The 21,743-nt window shown below is 37.9% G+C and overlaps 1 protein-coding gene across 10 annotated transcripts in view; it reads left to right on the forward strand.

Moving 5' to 3' along the window:
- CDYL (chromodomain Y like) overlaps positions 1 to 21,743 on the forward strand; it is a 106,383-nt gene that overhangs the window by 46,940 nt on the left and 37,700 nt on the right. For all 10 annotated transcript variants that reach the window (XM_083826139.1, XM_083826141.1, XM_083826140.1 and 7 more), the window contains one exon: positions 1,946 to 2,612. In XM_083826139.1, the coding sequence (XP_083682265.1) occupies positions 1,946 to 2,612 (667 nt within the window). The remainder of the gene's footprint in view (positions 1 to 1,945; positions 2,613 to 21,743) is intronic.

Below are 21,743 nucleotides of genomic sequence, written 5' to 3' on the forward strand. Positions count from 1 at the left end.
ACTAATTTTTTGATGACATGGTATCAGGTTTCTGATTCGTGAGTTTGTTTTTATGTTTTAGTTTAATATTTCTGACTTACTACTGAATATCTTTTTACTTTGTGTCTACTAAAAAAAAAAAGGCTTATTTTTCCATTATGGCTTTTTTATTTGGGATAGCATTTTAGTTAAGATGTTAAGTATAGTGTCATAGAAAAATAATAATTTAAATACTGTGGGTTTTTTAAGTCCAGTGACTCCACTAAAAAGTGCAATAACCAGAATAAAAACTGTTTTAATATTTTTAAATATTAAAATATTTAATATTTGGACAATTTTTATTGCATTGCACTTTAAAATGTACTGAATTGCCAATACCATACAACTGAGTAACAAAGCAAAACTGGGGCTAGTCTGACAGTTTGTGTTTCTTTATTTGTAGTAGATTTTTTTTGATTTTCTAAGCCTTAAAAAACAGAATGATGCAACATCCTAATTATAAGACAGCATAGTACAACACCTGCAAGATACATCAAGTTCTAGGATGTATAGTTAATTTGCTGCTGAGATTATAATAATAGTAATCAGCAACACTAATCATTTAACCTCGCTGTTGAAAACAATGCAGTACATTATGATAACATGCCACACAAAAATTCAAAGCTGAGGTGCACTCTTTAGGGAAACTGTTCTCAATGGTAATGTGATTCAGCAATGGCGTATATACCTGTATTTTCTTCTGTCCTTCCAAATTAGTTTGTAGATCCTCCATTCTTTTTAATGCCACTCCAGTAAGTGTTACTAGACTTCAGAGGTTATCCTAAGTTTGTGTGATCCTTGCTTACGTGCATGGTCTTTGCTCATGAGTGGCTAAGCAGCAGGGCTAGGAGTTAAATTAATAAGCAGTAGTTTCATCCCATTTCCCCTCCCCCACTTTTTTTTCTGCCCTTTTTTTTTGACCTAATAACCAAAAGGGAGATAGAGATGGGGAAGAAAGTTGTATTGGTTCCATAACTGAAATGAAGTGGGCTGGAGGATTTACCAGAAGGAGCAGCCTTTTCTGAAAAAGGGGAATCGTGAAAAAGGGGACTCGTGAGACTAGCCTTACACTTGCATCTTTTTTTTTTTTTTTCTGTGAACGAATTCAGTTTCTGAGGTGCCGCATGGCTGACAGTAGTTTTGGTACAAGGCATGAGCCTCTGTCCCTGCAGCTGCTGCTGTCTGCCCTGTCATGCTTTACTCTAGTGCCTGAATTCCACTAGCCTGTGGCTCCCACATGCAGCTGTAGCATGGGCATGCTTAATACTTGTGACATAAATACCATCTCTATTTGCAGATAAGTGAGGCATGGTAATTGGTTCAAGTATGTGTATCAAAGACTCTGGCCAAAACAAGTTCTCTGTTTTCACAAGACAAAACAAACTCTAAAAATTCTTCCATATTTGCTCCAATTTCTGAGCTGTACCATATTGTCCCTGGTAACTAAAGGATAACCATAAAAAGATTCTCACGTATACCTTATGCTAAGTAAGCAAATTATTTAAATAATCCTAAACTGATAAATTTTATAAGGTAAACAAACTGTTTTTGCAGCATATTTGAACATGGTCTGTATATTCAGAGAAGCATTGATTAAGATGTTGAAGCTGGTATTGAAACTTAGCTGGGGCCAGTGCCGATCGCTAACAATATATGTTTTATTCAGGTTCTTGTGCATACAAAATGTGTATTGAAGAATAACTTTGGTATTTTAGAACATCTTTTATTAGACAGAAATAACAATCTGAAGTTTAAAGAGGGGTGTTTTCAGTCAGTAATGAAAGACTATGAGATACAGAGCTACAATACAGAAGTACAGAACTACAAGAGTAATTTTAAATCCATCTACACTTAAAAAAGAATTGTTTGCATGAAAGTTGACTTGCATATCTGCACGTATCTAATGTTTAATTTTCCTTTTCAACAGGTAGAGAGAATTGTTGACAAGAGGAAAAACAAGAAGGGAAAAACAGAGTATTTGGTGCGATGGAAAGGATATGACAGTGAAGATGATACCTGGGAGCCAGAACAGCACCTTGTTAATTGTGAGGAATATATACATGAATTTAACAGACGTCACAATGAAAAGCAGAAAGAAAGCACATTAACCAGGACAAACAGGACCTCTCCAAATAATGCCAGAAAACAAATTTCTAGATCTACCAATAGTTCTTTTTCAAAGACATCTACTAAATCTTTAGTTATGGGTAAAGACCACGAGTCAAAAAATAATCAACTCTTTACTGCCACCCAGAAGTTCCGGAAAAACAATTCACCATCTCTTTCTGGAAGGAAAAATATGGACCTTGCAAAATCAGGTATTAAAATTCTAGTGCCCAAAAGTCCAATTAAGAGCCGGACAACCGTTGATGGCTTCCAGAATGAAAGCCCTGATAAAATGGACCACATAGAGCAGGATCAAGAAGACTCTGTAGCACCAGAAGTAGCAGCAGAAAAACCAGTGGGAGCTTTATTAGGACCTGGTGCAGAACGTGCCAGGATGGGGAGCAGACCAAGGATACATCCATTAGTGCCACAATTGCCAGTGCCAGTAACAGCCACAATTGCATCAGCATTAACAATAAATGGAAAAGGTAAGCGTGCAAGTTGGTCTTTCTATGTAGATTTTTCATTTGACTGATCTTTTTAGCTGTTCAGATGTAAACAAATTACCCACTCTGTTTCAGCCATGTTAAATCAAGTCTGGAGAACTTCACAACTTTATTTTTACATAACTGTACGACTATAAAGCCATTTTGAATTTTACCAGCCTTTGCTTTCCTCACAGAGATTCATTGATATTTGTGTTTTCAGAATCACCATAAGATACATCTGTGTTTGCTTTGACATCGTGTGGTACACATATTCAGTGTACCATTTTCAGAAATAGCATCATTGCTTTAAGTTTCTTTAAATATGTCAGACTCAATTTCGTTATGAATATTAGAAACATACATTATCCAAATAGACAAGTGATATGAGTAGGGATTCTTCATAATGGTTTATGTACCTATTTTGCTATAAACTTTGCCTGGGGAAAAAAAAAATAAGAGAATGATGGTACTTTAAAAATGAAGTTGATAAGTTTTATTTTGGTGAGAATTTGAGCCAGTTGTGCAGATACATATGCCTTCTGTCTGGATTGAATTCTGTCTTCGTTATATTTTATCAATATTTTGTTGTTTATACCTCATTTTATATTGAGATCTTATTTAGATTTAATGTCTGACATGGTAATATCTCAGTAGATTTATAGTACAAGTTGAATAAACTGTACATTTTTAACACCAGATAAACCCAAAGTGCTTTTGTGTGTGGGAAAAAGCTGTTCATTCCCCACACCCTGCTGAGAGACTGGATTAAGACAGTCGTTGTGCTGATGTCCCAAACTTCTGTTCTTCCATGACGGACCTAGGTTGTTGTTGTAAGCATGCTTCCGAGGCTAAATTTTCAAGTATAGTGTTCTCTTCAAATAGAGGGTAAAATCTGCAGGTATTCTTTTGATGACAACTTGCTGGAAAAAAAATCTTGAAAACCAAGGACTGGGCCTGCAAAAAAACATGCTTAGAGACAAGCTATAGGCATAAAAATATGTTGAAGACTTTGTGAGAGTCTGTGTTGCATGCCCCATTATTGCTTACATATAGATTTTGGGGGTGGGGGAAGGCTGCTGTAGCAGGAGATGTTGAAAAGCAGTGGATAAGGGAGGAATGCTCTTCTGGATCTGTGGTGTCAGGTCATGGACCAACCCGTTTTGCTGCAGATGAACTTGGTAACCATGGTAATGAACACACTGATGCCAGGAATATCTCATCCTTTGCATGGGCTAAAGAAGGAATGTAAATCTCAGAGGATGTAAACAAAGCTGGAGGGGAAAATGCAAGAGATGCATGCCAGTATGCAAGTTTTCTGAGTAGGTGAGGCAGATGAGTGTGTTCACACATGTGATGGTTTCATGATAATTAATACACGTTTTGTAGTATGATGGTGCTCCTAGTGAAGTGGCTGATAAGCACTGCCTCCAGCATCCTGGATTTTCCTCATGGTGTTCACACACACAAACAAAAAACAACAACATAAAAAACTTATTGGGTAGGTCAATAACCACAAATGATTACATCGTTCCCAGCAACCTTTCACTCTGGTAATATTGGTGTCGCAAAGGCCTGTTACAGGGCATCAAGTGGAAGCGGAAAGGCCTGCACAGGAATGATAGTGACATACAAGATATTAGCTGAGGTGTATTAATGCATTTCACTGAGGTGTTACAGGTCCCTCAACTGTCACCACCTCCTTCAGCTTTTCTGAGGCATTTGTCTGGCCATCTAATATTGAAAGCTCTCTTTGGGATAATGGGAATATAAGATTTTTCTTACACTTACATTTTTGCAAGATCTTAAGGCATAGATCAAAAAAGGGGGAACCAAGGACATAGCCACAATACATGGTAGCACAAAAATATGCAGTATATTTGTCTTCTATCTGCTGCTGGAGGTATATTAGTTCAAGTACATTATCTGAGGCTTTCCTTCTCTGACCACACTGCCCCTGAGCCGAGCTGTGCAGTTTGCTCTGACACAGAAGCAAATGTCCTAATTTATTATGGTTTTGTGGGTACTTATGCTTATCTACAACTTTTGGGGAGTAACATACAAATCGAGCAGTAACTTTCTGATTACAAACATGGAAGCAAGTTACAAAAGAAGAATACTTCGCAGACCATGGTTATATCTGACACTAGTCTCTTTTCCTAGCATTTTAGGATTTTTGTGATGGATATCTTTTTCACAGAAGCCCAAGGTCCAACTCAGCCATTCCGCAACACCTGGGTGGACCTCTGCTTAGAGGGAAGCCCAGAGGGGCTGCCCCATCTCCTAGAGCTAGCCTGGCCTTGGAGCTTCCTGCGCTGACACATTCTTCATCTCTTTGTTAAAGCTGCACTTTTTGCTGTTTTTATTTTTAACGTCATAGTGCTATTCATTAAAATGTAGTAAATAGACTCTCCCCTTCCTCCCCCACGCCGGGTTCTGGCGGTTCAGAATCCTGTTCCATCCCTTACTCAGGACATTCCTCCTGCCTTGAATGCACACCTCATCACATTTTCAGCACTGTCAATGCCTCGGGAACCATGCCTCACAAGAACTGATCGTTGTGCAGAAATTTCTTCAAATTTGTACCCTCAACACTAGCTCTGCACCAGATCTGACATATTAATAATACAGATGATAGATCTGGCATTTGAAGCACTCATTCCAAACATCCCACCTCCTCCGCGTGCACCTTCTGTTAATTTTAAGAGTTCCAGCTTCCACATGGAGGATGCTGTCAGGAAGACAAAAGCATATTTTGAAAAATAACTTTGTACTTGAGCTGGTTTAGGAAATCTTTATCAAAACATTTTTGCTGGAAAATCCCAGTTAGTCAAAATACAAATCATTAATTGGAAGGTGTAATTTTGAAGCATTCTAGAAAAATACAAATTACATTTCAAATATATTTTAGACAACTTTTATAATCATACCTGTTTTAGCTGTTGATTTTTTTTAAAAAGCAATTTTCAAAAAAACATTTAATATTAAAGCAGTGGTCTGAATTTTGGGATTATTGTTATGAATGCTTGTGAAACTCTTCACAATTTAGTCAGTTCTTTGTGTGTTTTTCCCCAGCCTCAATTTATTATTATTTTTTAATCATAAGAGTACAAACAAGAAAAAACCTTGTATACACAGGAAAATTCCAATTTTATTACTGGAATTACTAGGAAATGTTACTATTGTAGCACCTAGTTATGCTTTTCACCAGACCAACTGCCATGATGCAGTTCTTGTTCCGAAGAACAGTCTCTGAAAAGGCAACCAGCAAATATTTACACAAATATGCAGGGGTGCCAGGGGAATGAAATAACTGTAGTGTTTGCTCTGGGAGTTGGTGGTTTCAGCACACTAAAATCCAGCTGCTGTCTGAAATATATATTTTAACAAACCAAATTATTGTATTGAATATTTATATTTTAAAGGCTTGGCCTTGAAAGCAAAGTCAATGGTGTAGTAAAGTACATACAAGTCTAAGAAGGGTGATATATGGAAGAAGTGGGAATTGTTCATTAATGAACATCGCTGTGGTGATCAACAGCTGTTACTAAAAGTTAATTGAAGTCATTCTTAAAGGGATCAGTGAAACAGAAAAACAACACCAAAAAACTGAAATGTGGTGGAAAAACATTTAGTGGTGCCTACAAACAATAAGTATTACTCAAAACTAGGCAAGATGGAAAATAGCCTCCTATTTGACAGTAGGTTTTGATACATTTCAAGTTTTTGATAGCTTCCTTCCTTCATCAAAATCAAATAAAAAGTTAACTTTGTAATTTTTAGACACAGTACACTCCAGGGAATTTCTGTTGAATAGAGCACACAAGATCTGAAACTCTAAAGAGAATCTGTGAGTTACACAAGGCTAGAGAGTTGTCTTGGAGTTTTAGAAAGGACTAAAACACTGGATAGATTGTTCACCCTCTGTGAAATTTCACCATAAACCTGGTGAGTTCCCTTCCTTTGCAAATTGTAATTGCCTTGCTATGTTTTTTTTTGTTTGTTTGTTTGTTTGTTTTTTTGTTTTTTTTTTCCTCTGGATCACCCTATAGTCGCTAAGGTTTTTATTCAGCTAACAATATCCAATATGTGGATGTAATTGAGAATAAATGCAACACAGAGAGAGATTTTGGACAGAAGAGCATGAAAAACTCAAAGTATAAAATGAGTGAGAAAAGCCCATCTAGCTGCATATGTTGGCATAATTAGGATAAGTCAGGCTGGTGGCTGGTGTGCGGGAAAAGAAGAAATACAAGAAATGCAGTGAATTACTTGCACCACCAGTATGCACAGCAGCATTAGCATCTCCCTCCTTGCACATACTAAACCAGATGAATAACGTGCAGGAGCAGTAGGCTGTCTGAAAATACAATGATTGGAGTATATCTGCCTATGAGCAAAGAAGGTGTCTGCTGATTTTTCAGTTGGATGATGGTGCTGTTCTTAGCTTGAAACAATGGTATTAGCACAGAAAGAAAAGCCAGACCTCTTGAAAGAAATGATTGAACTCAAGTTCTGTTTGTTATCTGTTCTCTTCCCCCAAGACAATTTATCCTTCCCCAAGACAATTTATGGGATTAAAACCCACAGATTTGGAAAACCAAAAATCCAGTCTTAACACCATGCAAAATAGCGTCCATTCTTTGGTTAAGTCTTGGTCTGTACAGGAACCAAGCAGGTGTAGAAGCACATACGGAGCTGACTGGAACTAGGGGCAGAGGTGATGTTGAAGTAACACCAAGCTGATCTGAAAGGAGTCCAACCCCTCCCTGTTCCTTAGGGTGAGGAGATATCACCCAGTTCCTTCCCACATTTTCCCATTTACTTTCTCCCCTCTCCCTGTATGCGCCCGGGTGCTTGGTATTACATGAGGAGCCTCTGGAGCAGGCCGCTGGTGGCAGCACAACTCATTAGGCCACCTTCAAGAGGCCCAAGGGCATCACAGCTGACAAAAGTGTGTAAGGGGTGAACCAAGCTATTTGTCCTTGTGAACCACAAACAATGCATAGTACTCTTCCATAAAAGAAAAGAAAGAGAAAAGTTGCAGATCTCATTGTTGTGGGAATCAGAGCGAATAGTACAATTAGAGGAAAGTTGGGGTGATGTATTGCAGTTTTTCAGATTCCTTTTTACCATTCTGGAAAGACAGAAGCTGCTCTTAGAGTTCCTTCTATTTGTTTTTGTTTCGTCTTGGTAGTAAAACATAATTCCAAAAAAAGACTTGAGACCGGAACTTCCTTTTTCAGTGTGTTTGTACATTGCACTTGGATGGTGGCTTGATCTCTACTGAGTGATCTGGAAAGCAACCAAGTATTTTATTAGTGGAAACAAAAGCCAATGAAATGGGTTAAAGTCCTTTGTAAAGCCTGCCTAACTTCTGAAATTACTGGTTCAACCTCTTTGTTGAATGTAGCAGAGTGTAATTTTGTATCTTTTCTATTGTGTATGCATTTTGCAAATCACTAATTCAGAGTAAAACAGTTTTCATTTGGTCAACGTTAGAGACACCTTTGTTTTTTCTTCAGAAGTTGCATTTCATTTAGAATCCTCTTTTGAAGAGTTCACATTATTACTTCCATTATGCACTATACTGCGACATTTTAACCTACCACCAAATTTTCTATCTGTATTACTGCTAAGTCATTTTCAGTTTCTTCAGCTTCTCTACTCTTAACTAAAATAATATTCCGAGTTGTTGCTGATTTCTTGTTTATCTGTATTTTCTGGTTTAATATAAATGCAAAAGTTTTACATAATATGGTAGACTGGACAGTCCGTATTAAGTGTAAAATCGATCTGTTATCCCAAACTGTTCTGGTTTTTGTACACCCCTCCCATCACTTGTGCAGTTTCTGTTAAGTCATCGTACAGAATACTGTTATTTTAGGTGGTGCTTCAGGATTGAGAACTTCCTGTGAAAATCTTTTGTCTTGTGTCAACATATTACCATAATGACAAAGCAGGATTTAAGCGCAGGGCTTGCTTGAGGTTTAAGGCTGTTTTTCAGTGAACACAAGAAGTGAATGACCAGTTTCTTGCTTTTTCTGCCTTCTGCTATCTTCCACTTCTTTGAACAGAAATGCCCGTTTTGTCCATTTGAAGACTGATGGTGTGGACTTTTGATACAGCTGAACTGCTCTAAAGGGTGTTTCTTGGAAAGAGTGGTTCCATTGCTTTCCCTCACTTTCCCAACCCCAGGTTACAATATGGCCTAACTAACTGCTCCTTCAAGGACAAACTCATTTATATCAGCATTCTGGAAGTGACAGCAAGGAAGAGGGTACATTCCTGGAGACAGAGACAGGCAGACACCCACACATGGGGATACAGATGCACATTCTGTCCCTGAAAAACCTTTAACAGGAACTCTGGGTATAATATATATGTGTGTGTGTCTATGTCTCTCTCTCTATATATATATGCATTATATATATATATAAAGGGAAAGACATTTCTCAAAAAATAAGCAGTTTGGACATAAAATCCTCAGCCTCAGTTGATAGAAAAGTTCCTGTTATTTTCACCAAAAGTTATTACATCTACAGGCCCAACGGGAAATGTCATGCTGTTAGCTGTGCTTTTCTTCGAGTGTTCCATCAGTTTACGCTGACTGAGGGTCTGGGGTCTAAATCTCTCTTGACCACTCAGAAGGAGCAATGATCATTAATGATTAGCCATCACGTTCTCCTACAGTACTTGTATCAATATGAGAAAAAAGTAATTTCTGAGGGCATGTTTGTCATACATGTTATAGCAATGCTGGAAAGGTTTGGAAAAGATGAAGCAGAGTGAGCAGAGGCTCTATTTGTAAGGCTCACTTTCAGCCTACTTTACTTATGTTGATGCAGAGGAAATGCAGTGAAGATCAGACTTGAATGATAGAACAGAAGTATTGAACTAGATTTTTTTTCTTCTACATTGTCAAAATTGTGCAATGTTAGAACAGCTTTTGATAATACAGCAGAAATGGGAAGTGCAATCAGAAATATTCTTATGGTGTCTTTTGAGGTTTTGTGTCTGGCATAGTAACCATCAACTCTTTTTTGTCTCTTGCTGTTTCAACTTTTAAAGAAGTTACATCTCCCATCTTTCTTAAGACTCTGAAGTAAATTGAATGTAACTTCCCTGAGGAAACTGTCAATATGAATCTGTGTTCTGTTGACAAGAAGATTATTCTTAATACGTTGATACAAAAATCCATAAAAACTGGGCAAAAATAATCTTAGCATGGTTCAGGGAAGATTTGTCTACATCACATTATCTACTTCAAAGGCGAAAGCATGTGCGTACAGGTAAATTTTCAGTCAACAAGAAGTCCTTATAGGGAAGCTGTTATAGGTGGGGAAACATAGCATAAAATTATTAAATAAAATATTTCATTTTTTCCATTGATCCGTGTAAAAGATAGCAAACTGTTAGATTCAAGAAAATGCAAAATCAAGACTTTCTTTAGTGTTTTTTGTTTGTTTGTTTGTTTGGTTGTTTTATTTTCTTTTTTTTTGTTTGTTTGTTTTGTTATCTGCCTGGTTAACAGCTGGTAACAGTCTTGCATTTTACAGTTATTGCAAATATACTTTGTTGGTTTTTTTAGTGAGACCTAATGAAATAGCCAGATCCTATATTGTCTTGGGATACCTCTACTTCAAATACAAGTTGCTTTACTCAAACTGGTTTAATCATGATCCAAAACTACTACCACTGTTATTTATAACAACAAAGTACTATTCTTTTAAATAAAAGAAAATAAATTCAGAAGCTGTACATTTGTGAAACTGTATGCAGTTTTTCAAATCAAACATAAAAATGTCTAAATGATCTGCTGTACTTGCCATTTATACTGTAAACATATTAAAGAACACACACTAAAATGCATTAGGCCACAAATTATTAAACAGTTAATTCTCCTCTAGTAATTGTTTCCTTAATTTTTCAGTATTAGATTGCATAAAAGTAAGCTGTTGTTTTAAGAAGTATTTTTGTTTTAAAATGGTTTAAAGTTTATTGTATTTTAAATGCGTTTAAGAAACAAAGGAAAGTATAAACACTTGTGCTTTCAACTAGAATATTCTACGTTTGAACATATTTGAAAACTGGAATGTTCTAAGATTTAACTTGGAAAAAAGAGAAAGAGAGCATTAGTCTATTGTATTGAGAGTTCTCTGAACGTCTCTGTGAAACAGGGGATGAAGAAGTACAGATTGTAATTTGTCTTCTTTGAAAGTATTCCTTGAAAGAGGCAACTAAAGAAAGTAAGTAGTTATGCTTCAAAAGGCTGCTAAGAAACTGGCTGGGAAGATGGAAAGCAAAGGAGACTTAATAGCTCATTTTAGTTGTGTCAGAAGCTTAGCAGTGGGATGTCATAAGAAGGCTCTGTAATAGGATCTGTGCTTATTTATATTTATTAGAGATCTTAAAAAAATGCAGTGGTCAGCAAAGGTACAAAAACTTGCAGAGGAACACATAGTTATTAAGATACAATAAAATAGAAATTTCAGAGGGAAATATCTAAAGCTGGAACATTAGCAATGTGATGAACAGCAGGGAGATAACTGGTACCAATCCTTTTCCTTGCTGGCTCCTAAATAGAGTTTATAGCCTGAGTACAGATAAGAATGCTTAAACGCTGCGGAGGACAACTCCAAGAAGGCTTGGATTAATACTGGGCTAAAGAAGCTCTCAAGGTTTCTCACACATTTGTCATTACTCTTCAATCAAGCTTGGTGTGTAACAAATCTGTGAATGATACGTATTGGCTGACATAGTGTCTTCCGTGCATTAGCGCTGTTGTCCCTCAGATTGCTGTATTGTTTTTAAGATGGGCTAGAATGAGGGAGAGGGAGTTGAAAAACTGTCTAGCTGCCTTCTCAGGCTAGTTCCACGTAAGAGGTTTCAAAGTGGATTTGCAAAGTATATACAGTTGGAGAATCTAGGACAAGCCGTTGGTGAAAGCTTGGTACAACAGGAACAAAGAGCATATTAATATGCATCTGAAGGGAATACTGAAAATGTTGCATCTAATTAGAGAAGAATTAAATTAGATATGTGATGAAATAATTACTGATGTAGTTGGAAATTTCTGCTCTGGAATGAATGACTAAGACATGGGGATATCTAAAGAAACTGAAAGGTGTAAAATTCGAAATAGAAGGATAATACATTTTGATAAAGTTTCCATTTAGATAAGGGCAACAGGAATAAGCTCTGTTTACAGGAAAGATACAATATTGGAGAGAATGTAAGTCCTCTTGCCGTAAAAGGAAGGAATTTTTCTGTGACATACCTGAAAGTTGTAATACAGGGACTTTTTTACCTCATTCTGCATTGCTAGCCATTAGTAATTACAAAATAATTAACTCAACTTTTATTTATGAAATTACTTTTGTACTGTACAGACATTTAGAGATTCTATTCGTTTTTCTCTTAAGATATTAGGAGAGGTTCCTACTGAAGTCTTTACAGGGAAGAACCTCCAGCGGTGCCAGCCACCTTTGAATTCAGAGCTAGGTATTCGTATATCCACAGGTAGCAATGTGGACTACTTTCTTGGTTATCTTTTTCTCATTTCTATTCCATGTTTGCCTCTCTTCAATGTCAACAAGCACACCCACATCCCGAACCATTTTGCACATCAAATCAGTAGCTAGTAGCTAGAGAATGTCCTATTGTTATTACTGGGGGTTAGCATGAAGATTTTAAGAGTACCTCTGGAAGTGTTTTAGGTTCTGTGGATTCACAGGGAACTTCTAGCAGTTGTGCTCTTGAGTGGCAAATAAATAATATATATTTAAGCCGTAAGATACAGTTTAGTTTGTGGGGTTTTGCTTGTTTTTTCTGGGGGTTTGTTTGGCTGGTTGGTTGGTTTTGGAAGTTGGAAGTTGAAAGCATCATCCGTCATATCTGTTGGAAATTAAAAGCCTTGTCTTGTTTCTAAAAAATTCCAGCGGACAAGCTGTGAACTGGGACGCTGCCCTTTCACTACTCCAGATCCACATCCTTTCCATCCGTTAAAGAATTCCATTGTTTAAAAAATTCCATCCATATTCATATTCATACATTTAAAAATGCTTAGAAAACTGTATAAAACAATTATTTTGAAAAAATAACCCAACCACAAAATGTAGATGTTTTCAGTAAACAATACTGATTTTCATTCATCCTTTTTGGTTTTGGGACAGTCATCTCAAAAAACCCTCAAGTGTAAACAGATTTGTTGTGTTGCGTTCTCCCCTCATCCCTCGGTTTTCTGGACAGATTTCAAAGTCAGTGGGCGCTTTTTAGAAATACAAGAATGAGTTGAAACCAACTATAAATGCAAAGCTAATTCTTATTTTACGAGACATTAAATTGTATTGACATGGATAATTTAAAATTAATTTTCAGCATAAGGAAAGGATATCCTGATAGGGCTTCTCTTAAATTCGATGATTGTGTAAAGATGTATTTGTGGCAGTGCAAGAAAATACCTCAAAGATAGGTTTTATTTATTACAAGAGTACAAGTAGGAAAACAATGTGGTAATAATGGGTATTTCAAACAAAGTACTGTGTGTTTTGTGATTTTTTTTTGTTTTGTTTTCATTTCTGAATACAAAGGATGACTGATTATCTTATGCTCTTTAGTTTAGAGAATCATCTATTTTTACTTTGTGTGCATGTGTAGGCAATTAGCTTGAAAACCTGTTTTAAATATTTAAAAGTTTATACAAAACACAAGTTACATCTTTGATTAGCATTATTGAAAGATAATGAGGTCTTTTGTTTTCTTCTTTCTTTGCTTTGTACATTGACAATGCTTTATGTTCTGTCAGCTTTAGTGGTTCCTGTATGGTAAGCTAAATCAAGGGAGTGTGTGTTGGTTTTTTTTTTTTTTTTTTTTTCGAAATGACCTTTCTAATCACAAACAATGGAACAGCAAAAATAAAATAAATATTTTTTAAAAAGAGTGAAAAGAGAAATTTAGACATATTGCTTATCTCATGTCCTTGTAGGAAGTGGAAAGTTTTCCATTAAATATATATCTATCTATCTACCTATATATATATACACATATATATGCTTATAAACAAATGAAATATAGTTCTTATAATTGAATATGATATATTTGCAGAGTCTTTTTTGTTTGCTTTTTAAAGACAGAGAGTTCTTATAAGAAAATTCGGATTTAGTCTCTGTTTGTTTATATTTTTTTGCTTCCCATTTTTGAATTCCTGGTATGAAGTCTGATACTGAATTAATTTATATATTTATTTAGATTGAGGCAGGTGAAATTTAGGCCCCAATGAAATTAATCTAGTTTCTTTGCAGTTAAGGTGTAATATTTGTTCAGTGCCTATCTGAAGAAACTATTACTGCACTATTGTGCATTACAAATTACAAACCCGGTAGGGTAATGTAATACAAATAGGCCATATACATCCATATGTTCAGGTTAAAGGCATGGAGGGGAAATACTAGATAAAATTTCTTTCCTGATAAACCTGTATAAAAGTCATTCAGTAGGTCTGTAGTTGACCTGTAGTTGACCTGGCATTAGTATCTCTATACAGTTTGTGTAATTTTGTCTTAATAGTTCAGTATTTAATCAGCACAAGGAAAAGCTATGCTATGTTCCTTCAACAACTTAGTAAAACTTGAAGATCAAATTCTCAGATGTTTCATGTGTGGTGGTGGTTTGGGGGGGAGAGGTACTTAAATATTCACCTGTGTTCCTATTATGAGTATTGCATATAATTCTTTGGATGAGAAATAAACACACCAAAAAGAAAAATCCATTATAGTAAGTCATTTTAAAAGAATTTTAATTACACTTTGACTGCTTATTTTTCTCTCTACAACACTTCTCTGGTTGTATGCACTAATTGGTTTCTCTGACCTCTCACTGAGACATGCTATAATCCCAGCACATTTGCTCACACAATTTACCTGCTCCCCCTATCCCCAGGAAGGAGGGACCTGGGGGCTCAAGCCCACAAGGGCTGATTTGGCAGCACTGTTTTGGGGTCAGGAAGGCCCTTCAGAAGGCTGTTGAAGTCTTTGGATGAAAACTTAGGTACTCCAGCATCCCTGGGAATCCTCAGAAGTCAAGGAGGATTTGTGTTTGTTGTACAGGGATACTTATGCAAGCATTGTATGTTTTGACAGTGCTTGTTTATAAGTCAGTAACTTCCGTGGTATTTGTCCAGTATTCACAGATGCTTCTTCGAGCCTGCAGAATTGTGTTACTGCTTTACTTAGAAGGAGTAAGAACTTTTCGTAGGGGCTGAGGTTAGGTTGGTAAATTGGTTTGGTGTTTTTACATTTAGATTTTGCAGAAAACTGCAGAAATTGCTATGAGATCCTAGAAGTGCTTTGCCCAGTGTTTGTTGTGCCTCAAATCAGTCTCGTTTACCTCAGTCAGACACTGTGAAATGGCTGTTCTGATCAAATGAACAAATTAAATACCATACTGTTGCAGTGATAGAGCTTTTAATGCTCAGGTATTTAGTGGATTTGTGTAAAATGAGTTCATATATTTCAAAAATATGGTGTAATAAGATGACAAGTTAAGAAGAAAACTATACAATTGAAATTTTGTTCACCTTTTATCTGCATTCATGGAAAGCAACTTTTATCTAGGGTTAGCTAGTGTAAAGCCCATCAAAGGAAGTGATGCAAATGGGAGTGTGTTGCATTCCTCTCTTAATAGTGGAGCAAAGCCTTCCTTCAATTCTGAATTTTCATAATAACAGAGAATTGTAAGCAGTTTGCACAGGGATCCCAACTGTCGTTTGTTCTCAGTGAGCAACTAAAAGACTAAAGCCAAAATGTGACTACCTTGATTTCAATATTTTTCAGTTGTAGGAGATGAGGGGGGTAAGTGCTTTTTTTTTAAAAAAAAAAAAAAAATGAAAAGGACAGCATCATTCCAGTTGCCTGAAATAATTTTCTCATTTATTACATTCTTATTTGTGCTTCCAAGTTGCTTAGTTTGCTGTGTCCATTTTTTTCCCCCTACAATCAAAACAGGTTAATCTTTGAAAAGCTAGGAAAGCTCTGACCAGGCAGGTAAGTTGGTTTTACTACTAACCTCCAAGGAGGAGCCCCAGACCCCAAACTCTTCATTTTCTTTTTATCATTTTATTATTATTTTAATTCAGAGTTCCTTTTTCGGGAAAAAAGGTAGGAGAGGTACAAAGATGTCTGAATAGCTCTTGCTTACCAGGTAGTCTTCTTGGTTTTCCCTAGTGCAAAGGTGCTAGCTGGCTGGCCTTCTAGCTGGCTTGTTAGTTGTGGGAGAGCCAGACCAAGGGGGAAGATTTAGGCTTGGCAGCTGCCTTCTATGGAGTTATTAGAATTTGGGATTCTGAGTCATCACCTCAGCTATACATTCCCAAAAGGAGAAAGAGAACATGAAATCAGAGTGGCTGGCAGTGCTTGGAAATAGTCTGGGCATCTACTTGAACAGGAAAAATTAAACAGGAAAAAACTACACAATTATGAAAAACTGAAGCATCATTTTTGATCAGCAGCCTCCAATGCTGTTTGCATACCTGTTAAGACTTTTCAGCATTCTTGATGTTGCATAGAGAGTAAAAATAATTATGCAGGCTTATCTTCTCAAAGGCACTTTGAGTCAGGCAAAATCACCTAAATAATAATGGTCTCAGACTCTTCTAAAAATAAGAGTTACACATTTAAACAAAATCAAAGTTTTACTTTCTCTTAAAAGCATGTTTAGGCATGGCTCCTAGTGTATGTACTGCATTGTGCTGTTGTGTGGTAGATGAACCTTGGTGTATCAACATACATGGGTATATATGATTCTTCCCTGTTAAAAGGAAACGTATTTTTCTATTAAAGGTGGCGCTCAGCAGTGTAAGAGGTGTGGAGTAGGAAGGATAAAGAGAGGGGAATATTTGATAGTATTTAGCTTCCTTTTAAATTATGTCTTGTCTGTATGTAGTGATGATTTTCTTTGACATGATAGCCTTCTATAAGTCTTGGTCGTGGTTGCTTAGGCTTCACAGTGAATAGAGATTAATGGTCATGACTCAGGAGGAATTGCATAAAACACAATGTGGAAGCTATCTGCAATATCATACAGAATCATACAATTCAGTGATTGCATGACAGTATTGCTAATATATTTCATGATAGGATGTTTTGCTTCCATTTCCCTTTGTATAAATACAAAAAGTTGCATTAGACACTTTTGACTAACCATAGGTCATGGGGTTTGTTGATCAAATGTGCTCATCAGCACGGAGACTGCGATTGCTGATTGTTCTTTTTTCTCCTACAGTTGGAATACTTTTTTTTTTAGATAACTTTAAGTCAAAACACTCTGAGGTTGTCTAGTCTGCACTCCAGTGTATTACAAGTCATTACATTTCATCACTTATTGCTATATCCTGAGTTAGTTTGAGTTAGCCTAGAGTATTACCAGACTCTGGAGACTAAATTTTTGTTTGTCATTTAATGCTGAATAGCAGGGAGTTGATTAGAAAAAATATGCTCAGATGAAAATACTTGTTTTGTGTGTCATGTTCTGCATAACATCTTGAGAGGATGCCATCTGCTTCTGAATAAATAAATAAACGGGATTCCTATTAAAAGAACTTGCTTGCAGAAAAGCAGCTTATGTTTCAGCCATGTACACATAGCCTAGCCCTGGTAGTGTGCCCTCCAAACACTTCCTTCTGGCAACCTCCGCTCTTCTCACCAAGATCCATGCAGATTGTTCTGCCTCCCTGAATGTCTGAGTATGCTGACAATGTAAAAACGTGCAGGCTGGTTATTAAAACGGCTGTTGAGGTCATGCTGTTAAAGGGTTGTCTTTCACTGTTAGCAATTTTCTACCTTCAGTGTCCTTTTCAACTGAGGAAGAGAATAGAGGTGGGCTCAGATGATCCCCTGCTAAACTTCTGCAGCAAAATCTATGGACTTTCTGCTGCACGCAAAAGTCATTTTGGCATAAGCAGCTTTATGGGTACAAGAGATGTATGGAGTTTCTTTTTTTAAAAAAAAAAAAAACATGAAAAATGGTTGGGGGTGTTTTGTTTTCTTGTGGTATTTTTGTGTTTTGGTTGGTTTTGCTGCAATTGCCTATGCGTATATGCAGACGTTTTTAAATTTTACATGTGTCAAGCTAGACTGTAGCCTGGAACAACTCCTGTAGGAGCTCCAGGCCAGGGAGATGCAGTGTGAATAGATTTAAAGATAGAAGAAATCACAAACACATGCTGCATTTTTGCTTGCATCAACTAGGCTCTGGAAATTCTGCAAAACTAAAGAAAATATTTTAGGCTTCAAATTATTGGAAGCTGGTTTCAGGAATATCCTCAACTTCCCTATGCTGAGCACTCGCAAAGGTGGGAAAGGTCCTGACAAAAAGAATGGATTTTTCTTTAAAAAGCATCTAGGTTATTTTTCCTGTTACTGAAGTGGGTTCCCTAAGTTCATTCTGTCTGTTGAATGCAGCTTCTTCAAAATCTTCTGTTTACGTGAGGGGAAGAAGAAATCCATCTGCAGATTTGTTAGACGGCCCAGCTATGCTTTCCCTTCATTTAGCACTACAGTTAAACATTAAGTAGAAGTGCTTCTGAGCCAGTCTGAACAATGGCTTTTTTTCCTTCTACCTGTTCCACTTTGTGGTTTTGGCTGCTTATTTCTGTCCATATTCTTAATTCATGCCAGCTCCTTAAGGGGAACAAGGAGGGGCTGGGCACAGGAGGGGCTGTAAACTGGCCCTACTATTTACAGAGGCATAACCTTGATGTTTTTTGAAAAGACTTTTCTTTTGTTCTTTCTCCACTAAAAACATCTGATAAAGTGGTGGAGAGTGGTAAAAAAAAAGCTGTTTTCTTCATTGGGCAAAGGCCCTTACGCTTTGTATCTTTACAAAGAGTATAGATGCAGAGATAATGCTGGGGTCCACTCATTAATAATCCCTTAGATGCTTCTTCTAACTCGTGCACAGGATACCGATCTGCTCCCTCTTTCACAGAAGAAAGTAGTATCACCAAGCAGTATCTTCAAATGTAGGCAGTATGTAATCCATGAACATAATAACCTCTGAACAGTTTTACACCAGTGGAAAGAATGCTTCATATCTCAACGAAGCTAAGACAGAGTCTTTTTAATAGATTTCCCCATGCCATCCACACTCTTGCAGAGAGATCTGGACAGATTGGAGAGCCGGGCGATCACCAACCACATGAAGTTTAACAAAAGCAAGTGCCAGGTCCTGCACCTGGGACAGGACAACCCTGGCTATACATACAGACTGGGCGATGAGACACTGGGGAGCAGCCCCGCAGAGAGGGATCTGGGGGCTGTAGTTGACAGCAAGTAGAATATGAGCCAGCAGTGTGCCCTGGCAGCCAGGAAGACCAACTGTATCCTGGGGTGCATCAAGCATGGCATTGCTAGTCGGTCGAGGGAAGTGATTGTCCCGCTCTGCTCTGCGCTGGTGCGGCCTCACCTCGAGTACTGTGGGCAGTTCTGGGCACCACAGTACAAAAAGGATGTGAAACTGTTGGAGAGTGTCCAGAGGAGGGCGATAAAGATGGTGAAGGGCCTAGAGGGGAAGACATATGAGGAGCGGCTGAGGTCACTGGGCCTGTTCAGCCTGGAGAAGAGGAGGCTGAGGGGGGACCTCATCGCAGTCTACAACTTCCTTGTGAGGGGGAGTGGAGAGGCAGGTAACCTATTCTCCGTTATCACCAGTGACAGGACCTGTGGGAACGGTGTTAAGCTGAGGCAGGAGAAGTTTAGGCTAGACATCAGGAAGAGGTTCTTCACCAAGAGGGTGCTCGCACACTGGAACAGGTTCCGCAGTGAAGTAGTCACTGCACCAAGTCTGTCTGAATTTAAGAAGAGATTGGACTGTGCACTTAGTCACATGGTCTAAACTTTTGGGTAGACCTGTGCGGTGCCAGGAGTTGGACTTGATGATCCTTATGGGTCCCTTCCAACTCGGGATATTCTATGATTCTATGATTCTCATTGGCAGCTTTATCTCTGTGGGTGAAGAGAATGGAAGTAACTGATGTGAAACTTTGCTTCAGCCAAGAATTTTATAATTCAAATGCAGTAAAATATGGGGTCATTGGTAAATAAGATGTTTTGGAACTACCTGATGAGGAAAGAAGTCTTTTGATGCATTAGACTAATGTGATAGCAGGTCACAGAAAGAAGCTAAACAAATTTTGAAAGGCAGTATTCAATGGACAAATATGTCCCTGTTCTTTACTCAGCTCTGTAATAGGATTAATACTCAAGATGGAGCAGAAAGTTAAAAAAAAAAAAAAAAAAAAAAGTAATCCAGTCTTCTGCTTAAAGTTCTATATTTTGTTTTGATTCTCAGCAAACACTCGGACACCCTCTTAAAGGTTGTTCAGGGCTTGTTTAGAGTATCTCTGAGGCATGCTTGTTCCCAAGCTTGCCAGCCTGATTATGACCTTTTGTTCTTTTTAACCTAACATCTAATCAGAATTTCCCTGGTTACAACTTGTTTCCATTGCCCCTCATCCTCTACTGTGCACCTCCAAGACGAATGTGGTTCATCCTCTGTACAGCCACGTGTTAGGCAGTTAGACATGAGTAAGGTTGTCAGCTCTCATTCAGTGCTTCTTTCCAATGTGTCATGCCATCCCACACAGACCACAGGAACCAGCATATGAATGGTTTTTGCTTTTGCTTGTTCACCTTTGGCTTCCAAAGTCTGATTTGGGTCGGGGAGAAGAGGCAATTTCTTAGTTCTGAGAATCTCCCATCTGCTTCATCAAGCTGTCAAATTAAGCTTGTAAACTGTGTTCAGATTTTGGTTTTGTTCAATATTGGTCACTGTTTGAGTTATTTGATTATTTCGACGTATAGCCTCGCAGTCTTTGCTACAAATTTGGAGAATTTGAGAGATCAATAGAGCTCTTCAAGTAGATCAGAGAATCACAGAATTGAAGGGGTTGGAAGGGACCTTGAAAGATCATTGGGTTCAACCCCCCTGCCAAAGCAGGTTCCTTAGAGCAGGCTGCCCAGGTAGGCGTCCAGGTGGGCCTTGAATATCTCCAGAGAAGGAGACTCCACAACCTCCCTGGGCAGCCTGTTCCAGTGCTCCGTCACCCTCACTGTGAAGAAGTTCTTTCGCATGTTGGTGTGGAACTTCCTGTGATCCGTTTTGTGGCCATTACCCCTTGTCCTATCCCCACAAACCACTGAAAAGAGGTCGGCCAAATCCTTCTGTCTCCCACACGTCAGGTATTTATACACATTGATGAGATCCCCTCTCAGTCTTCTTTTCTCCAGGCTGAACAGACCCAGGTCTCTCAGCCTTTCTTCATAGAGAAGATGCTGCAGGCCCCGTATCATCTTTGTGGCCCTCTGCTGGACTCTTTCCAGGAGATACTGTTACCAGATGTGAATTCGGTGGCATGTGTTAGGGAGTCAGTTTGAATCTCTTGCAAAGTTAAGGTCCCCTCTGGCTCTGTCTTTAGTGGTATAGATTTCTACCAACAGCTTCAAACTAGCAAGACAGCATGTGTTTATAGTAAGCCTGTTAGTCAAGAACTTTTTTCTCCATTTAGCAGCACCTAGCATCTCAGGCTAGAGCTGTGTAGAACAATGTGTCGCTGAGGCAATAAATTTTGGCCTTTGCTCATGTTACGATAGCACTGAAACCAGGACTACGCATGTGGAGAGCAGATTATTTTAAATCTCGTGGGTGTTATTAGAACTGCAGGTTGGACTAAAGGAGATGTTGATCAACTTAGTCTGTCCTTGAACTGAGGCAGAATAGAGCAAGTGTTTTTTTTCTCCAACAGGGATTGTATAACCTGTTCTTAAAATATTTCCACAATGGGGATTAAACCATCTCTACCTCACCTTTTATACTGTTTTTATTAGAAAAACCCTTTTCCATTGCTTTCCCCAATATTTTTTAATTGCTTCAGGTTAAACCGATACTATTCAGTAGCATTTCTTCCAATGAACAATTCATATTTGAATTTCACCTGCTGTAGAACAGCTGTCAGAGCTCTGTAGGTACTTCTTTCTACCAGACTAAAAATACACCATTTCTTATCGTTGTTGGTCAACTGTGGACTGTCAAAAGGATTTCTCTTTAGCTATGGTGCCCAAAACTGGATTGTTTCAGCAG

Source organism: Anser anser (genome assembly GCF_964211835.1).
Source record: "Anser anser genome assembly, chromosome: 2".
NCBI lineage: Eukaryota > Metazoa > Chordata > Aves > Anseriformes > Anatidae > Anser > Anser anser.